This window comes from Plectropomus leopardus, unplaced genomic scaffold (genome assembly GCF_008729295.1).
Source record: "Plectropomus leopardus isolate mb unplaced genomic scaffold, YSFRI_Pleo_2.0 unplaced_scaffold27562, whole genome shotgun sequence".
NCBI lineage: Eukaryota > Metazoa > Chordata > Actinopteri > Perciformes > Serranidae > Plectropomus > Plectropomus leopardus.
In genome coordinates, this window is record NW_024630004.1 from 1 (window position 1) to 6,834 (window position 6,834).

At 45.9% G+C, this 6,834-nt stretch overlaps 1 protein-coding gene across 1 annotated transcript; it reads right to left on the minus strand.

The window, feature by feature from the left end:
* Window positions 1–3,215: 3,215 nt before the first annotated feature.
* On the minus strand, window positions 3,216–6,765 carry LOC121937828 (calpain-1 catalytic subunit-like; the record flags this gene model as incomplete). The annotated part of the gene is made up of 4 exons (XM_042481133.1): window positions 6,706–6,765; window positions 4,845–5,085; window positions 3,741–3,810; window positions 3,216–3,334 (listed from the first exon to the last, which is right to left on the minus strand). Coding segments are annotated over exons 2-4 (429 nt in total), but the record flags the coding sequence as incomplete, so codon positions are not given.
* Window positions 6,766–6,834: the final 69 nt, after the last annotated feature.

Sequence of the window (6,834 nt, forward strand, 5' to 3'; positions counted from 1 at the left end):
GATGATGGTGATGTGATGATGGTGATGATGATGATGGTGATGGTGATGTGATGATGGTGATGGTGATGATGATGATGATGATGATGATGGTGATGGTGATTGTGATGATGGTGATGTGATGATGGTGATGTGATGATGGTGATGGTGATGATGATGATGATGATGGCTTGGCTGTGATTGGACGATCAGATATCCTCACATGTGGACAGGACGTGTCTGTGCTGGTAAATGGGTCCATTATCCTGAGGAGACGCTCAGATGGTCTGTGGGGAGGCGCTAATGCTAGGCTAACAAAAACAACAACATTAGCTGCTACTGTTTCCAGCTAATGGAGCGTCAGTCCATTCAGCGATCAATCAGCTGATCAATACAGAGTCAGAGCTGGTGGACTGAGTGCTGCCTTCAGGTGAACAGGACTGGGCTGGATCTGGACCAGCTGCACAAATGTCTGTGGACCGTCCTGACTCTCTCATCATATTGTTCTGCTTGGAATTGTTTCTTCCACTTTCACGACAGGCATAACATAACTTTTCCATCACTTGATCTCATCACCATAACCTGCTTTATCACCCACGCCCATTCTGCCATGGGAATCAAAACCCAGACCATTTAAGTCTACCTCAGCGGCATTTTGTTTATCTCCAAGCTCCTAACCTGCAGCCCAGACCCAGCTCATGGTCACCCCCGGGTCACCCCACTGCTCAGAGGCCTCTCACGCCAACAGCCAGCCCAAAATCCTTGCCGATTTCCACTAACTATGGATTTGATGTCACGCTGCATCCACACCATCTGCTCTGGATATTGCATTCCTCATGTAACCCAAACTCTAGGAGCCATGTTCGTTCTCGCCTTCTGCGGTTTTCTCAGATGCTCAGAATTTACTGCTTCGACCCTTCGCTATGATCCACGTTGGCACGCCTGCTTTTCGGACCTTTCCTTTTTCTCAAAAGACACCATAGTTCATTACTTGAAACGAACCAAAACCAACCAATCTGGCCAACCCATTCCTGTCTTCTAATCAACATTCAATCAGTGCTAATCCTTCCTAATTCTCTCTAACTATTTACATTTCCAGACGTCCCAAAGCACATCCCAGGATCATCCTCTGTTTGCCTCCGTATCCGGCCAGCTGGTTACTCGCTTTTGGTTCCACCAACACTTCAGTCAAGTTCTTTCTTTGTCTGGCATCTCTCCCAAACACTACTCAAGACGCTCCTTCAGAATCGGAGCCACCACCTCGGCCTACCGCAGCAGCAGATCATGGGCTGATGGTCCTCCCAAGCCTATCACCGTTACATCCGTTCTGACATAAAACATCTCAAATCTGCTTTGTCCAGTCTCAAAAATGTGCGTCTTTGGGGTTCTGTCGAGCCCGGAAGCCATGGCGGATTCTCCACCGAAGCTTCCCCACACCGCACCCAACCATCTGTCCCACAATACATAATTCAGTCAGTTTATGTTCATACCAATTCCATTCATGTCAACAAATTGTCAGACTGATCTTGTGGTTGAAAGTGCAGTCCTTGCCAGTGAAGCGCCCCTTAAATCCAAAACAGTCACATTCTCACGTTCTGTTCCCTGGTACACCCCCGATCTTCACCAAATGAAATCCCGTAAGCGACAGCTGGAAAGACTTTACTAAAAAAGACCCCTCACATTTCACCTTCAAGCCTACACTGACTTCCTCCATGATTAAAAAGACACCCTGAACTCAGCCCGGTCCACCTACTACTCCTACCTGATCAACTCTGGCTCTAAAAACCCCCAAAGCTCTCTTCTCCACCATCAACAAACTCTCCCTCCCTGACAACATCTCCAACTCATTTACAACCAACCAATGCAACTCCTTCCTCTCCTTTTTCCAAAACAAACTTGACTCCATCCCCAGCAGCTTATCCACCTCACCTGCACATCCTCCCTCCCCCACTCCCCCGATTCCTCTCGATACTCTGGCTCATTTCTCCCCAGGAACAGTCCAAATACATCAGCTGCACAAATAACTTCATGCTGTCTGGATCCCATCTCATCCAGCCTCCTCAAGAACTGCCTCCCTGTTATCTCCCCCCTCATCCCTAAAATCATCATCACCTCCCTCAGTACTTGCTCTGTTACCCAACCTCTCAAACTGGCCTGCATTACACCTATCCTCAAGAAACCCAGTCTTGATCCCAACTCCCTCAATAACTACCAACCTCTCCTTCATATCAAAAACTTGTGTTGTTGCCACCCATTTGAAAATCCATCTCTCCTCCAATAACCTCCACTAAACATTTCAGTCTTGATTCCACACTAAATACAGCACAGAAACAGCACTGCTCAAAGTCACAAATGACTTCCTCCTCTCCTTGGACTCTGGACACCTTAACATCCTCATCCTCCTCTCCCTCTCTGCAGCCTTTGACACCATCAACCATGCTATCCTCCTGTCCCGTCTCCAATCCTCCCTCAGCATCACTGTCACGGCCCTAACCCGGTTTAAATCCTGTCTCACTAACAGACAACAATTCATTCAGGTCAATAACTGTACCTCCTCCACTACCCCTCTGTCCCACGGTGTCCCTCGAGGTTCAGTACTTGGTCCCCTCCTCTTCATCCTTTACCTCCTCCCCTTGGTGATATCATCTGTCGCCATGGCCTCCACTTCCACTGTTTTGCCGATGATGTACAACTTTACATCAAACCAGTCTCCACTCAAACCCATAACACTCTCACTGACTGCCTGTCTGAAATCAAACTCTGGATGCAAACAAACTTTCTCAAACTGAACTTTGATAAATCTGAACTCATTATAATTAACCCCAAATCCCTCAGAAGGGCCCCTCACTTCTCCGTCACCATTGATAACTCCACCCTGTCCCCTTCCCCTCACATCCACAACCCTGGCATGATATTCGACCCAAACCTCACGTTTGAACCCCGCATTAATCTTATAACCAAAACTGCATTCTTCCACCTCCATAACATCGCCCGTCTGCCCTTCTCTCTCTCAGCCGCTGAAAACCTAATTCATGCCTTTGTCACTTCCTGTCTGGATTACTGTAACAGCATCCTCTTCGGTTCCACCTCCAAAGCTCTAAATAAACTCCGGGATATCCAAATCTCTGCTGCCTGACTCCTCACTCAAACCTCTTCCACAAACACATTGTCTCCATCCTCCCGAACCTCCACTGGCTCCTCATCCCTCACTGCATGCAGTACGAACTGCTCCTCCTCACCTTCAAAGCCCCCGGCACCCCCTCCCTCGCTGACCTGCTCCACCCGTACACTCCCTCCGAAACCTCAGCTCCTCTGATGCCAACCTCCTCTCCACCCCTCTCAGGACCGAGCGTCGGACCTGGGGGGACAGAGCCTTAAACCCCTTAAACCCCTCCCAGACTGCACTGACCTCAACACTCAAATCCCACCTCAAGACCCACCTTTTTAAATCTGCTTTTAATATTTGATTTATCCACATTTCATGCAAGAGTGTCTTACTTTTACTGATCTTGTTTTAATTTTTTCTGAAGGTTTTACTGACTTTAGTTAACTTTGTTTTTGTCTTTGTTTAGCGTCTCTGAGTATTGTGAAAAGTGCTCTATAAATAAAATATATTATTATGAGTTATATGAAATATTTTAGCAGTGTGTGTGAGTGTTGTTGAACTCTGTGTTTACGGTCTGACTCAAACAGTCAGCTGGTCTCTTAGCAACCGTTTCCAGGGAGGTTCCCCTCAGACTGCAGTGTGAGGTCACATGACTTACCTAGCGCTCCCTGGCAGATGTCTGTCCTGGTTGCTCCGCCCACAATGAACTGAGGGCTCTCTGTCAGCTCCTGAAACAGCCAATCAGAAACGCCCTCCTGGGTTACATCATGACATTACACAACGTCACATGACATCACACAACATCAAATGACATTACACGATGTCACATGACATCACATGACATCACTAGACGTCACGTTCCTCTAAAACAGTCAGACTGTTTTATTAACATTTCGTAAGGTCCTGCTCAGGGTCAGAACGTCTTTACTATTACTGTCTCTGTGACATCACACAGTCAGGTTATTGCACACGCTCAGTGACATCTGTTTGCAGCTGGCCGCCTGATAGGTCGATATCCAGGAAACTGCAGACAGGTTTCGCTGAACATGTGCAGGAACCCAACAGTGTGTATGTCACTGAGATGAGACGTTTCCTCTGTCCTCCCCCCTGCCACAAACAGCAGGATGCCGTACGAAGCAGCATCTGTTTCAGCCAATCACAGGCCTCAGACAGAGGACAATGAGTCTGTACAGCAGTGAGACAGTCAGCTGATCTCAGGGACAGAGGACAAAGAGGACTGTGTGGGGCGACAAATTGCACGTGTCCTCTGATGTCCTCCGAGTCATCATCACCTGACAGGATCCTGGACAGACCTCACTGTGTCTCTCTGAGGATGTACTATGTCTCTGTGAGGACATGTTATGTCTCTGTGAGGATGTTTTATGTCTCTGAGGACATTCTTTGTCTCTCTGAGGACATTCTATGTCTTTGTGAGGGTGTTCTGTGTCTCTGTCGGGATACGTTGTGTGTCTGTGAGGATATTTTGTCTCTTTAAGGATGTGTTGTGTCTCTGTGAGGACGTGTTGTGTCTCTCTGAGGACACTTTGTCTCTGTGGGGACGTGTTGTGTCTCTGTGAGGACATTTTGTCTCTGTGAGGATATGTTGTGTCTCTGTGAGGACGTTTTGTGTCTCTGTGTGGACATGTTGTGTCTCTGTGAGGACATTTTGTCTCTGTGAGGATGTGTTGTGTCTCTGTAAAGATGTTTTGTCTCTGTGAAGACATTTTGTCTCTGTGAGAACGTGTTATGTCTCTGTTCTTACCGTGGGTCGCTTCCACTCGACCCCTCTGGTTTTGGCGGTGAACGGTGCGAGTTCCTTGAAGCCCAGTGAGGCGGGTTCTGCGGGGAACATTGGATCCTGAAACAAGGATCTGTTCTGTAGACAGTCCTGCTTCAAGGCCTGGAAGTCCTGGTTCAGGTAGTGGATGGCCTGCTGGACCGAGCCCACACCGGACGCCCTCAGCCGGTCCTTCTGGATCTGACTGCAGACACCTGAGAACATCCTGGACCAGGAACCCAGCGGAACATGAGAACAGTAGAACATCAGTTGGACGGTTTGTGATGAAGTTCATCATCCGCGTTCCTTCAGGATGGACTGTAGGAACTTAAACGTGTTTGAACATGTCAGGGTCATGTGCCCAAATACCGTGTGACTAAGTTCCCTGCAGAACCCCAGATGTTCTCATCAGCTGCTTATGCTGCGTTCCAATCAACTCGGAAGTCGATCTTTCCGGGTACCTTATATAGCTATATACTACTGTATATATAGCTTACGAACGCTACTGTAGCGTTGCTGTGGCTTTTCAGTGGTCGCCACTATTGTTGCGTGACGTCAGATGAGCGAATCTCGATGAAGTCGGAATAGATTTTTTCCGACTTTCCGAGTCGGGAGCTTCGACTTCAGCGGCTGTTGCGGTGCACTTTTTCCTGGTTGACTGGAACGCAGCATTACAGTCAACAAATGTTAGCAGGCTATGCTAACATGGGGTTAGCACATTGGCAGGTAAGCATGTTAAAATGTTAGCACATTAGCATGCTAGCACGTTTTTAGCAGATTGCAGATTCTGGTTGGTCAGAAACATAATAAACATGCAGAGGAAGTTTCCATCAACGTAGTTCGAGAACACTTACCTGAAAAAGTAAAAAAGCAGAGCCTCACTAAATGCATCAAATACACACCTACTTATTTTTCATTTGTATTTGATGATAAATGAACAGCCAGATTAGACTTATGACTTTCTGTATTATCAATAGGCTAAATAATTTCATGTGTGTAAAATGATTTTAGCGGAGAACTGACATAAATTTTCTGCATTTGCAGTGAAAAAAGACAGTGTTATTTAATTATATCAGTTCCTCATGTTTTGATAAATTATGCCCAGTTATTATAGTGCTGAGGCTTCTCAGCCGTCTTGTTCATGGTGTAAATTAAAAACTATCATAAAGATGATAATACTCATCATAAACTACCATGTTCTGAACAGACAAACTATGAACACTAACAAAGAATGACATTTGCATTTTGGAATATAAAACAGCTAAATTAACTACAAACCATAATAAACTCAGTCCATCACAAGGCATGATGGGAAATGGGGCATCGCCACATCACAGCCTACACATAGACTGTCAATGAGCCTACAGTCTGAAATCATAAAAACGAGGGTGGCTGGGAATAAAATGAGGATTAACTTAAATAGACTGACTTATATCAAAATATCTACTGTCTTTTTAGGACAGTAACAGTAGTAAGATGATTTTTTGTAAACTTTGTTTTTATTATGTTCTTTGTAACTAAATCAGACACGTTGATCGTGTTTGGTTAAATTGTGAGTAAAACGTCTGAAACAGACAGAAGTGCAGGTCGGCTGCGGTACGGAGCTGTTTTAAGATTTGCTAACATTCGGCTTAACTAAGCATGACAGTTATCCTGCCAGGGAGCAGACTTATCTGTCAGCATAAGTTACCATGGTTACTGAGCTGGGTTACCATGGTTACTGAGCAGGGACTCACATGAGCCACATTCATGGAACAGATCTCTGACTTAAACTTGTGAGACTTATTAAAATAAGACAGACTTTTCCTTAATCCACGTTGATGGAAAACCCATCAGGTGTTTGTACCTGATCTCCGTCCAATGAGCTGGAAGCTGACAGGAAACGGCTGGTTAGTTCACTGGATCCTGGTGAACAGTCACAACAACAACAACAACAACATCATCATCAACAACAACAACAACAACAACAACAACA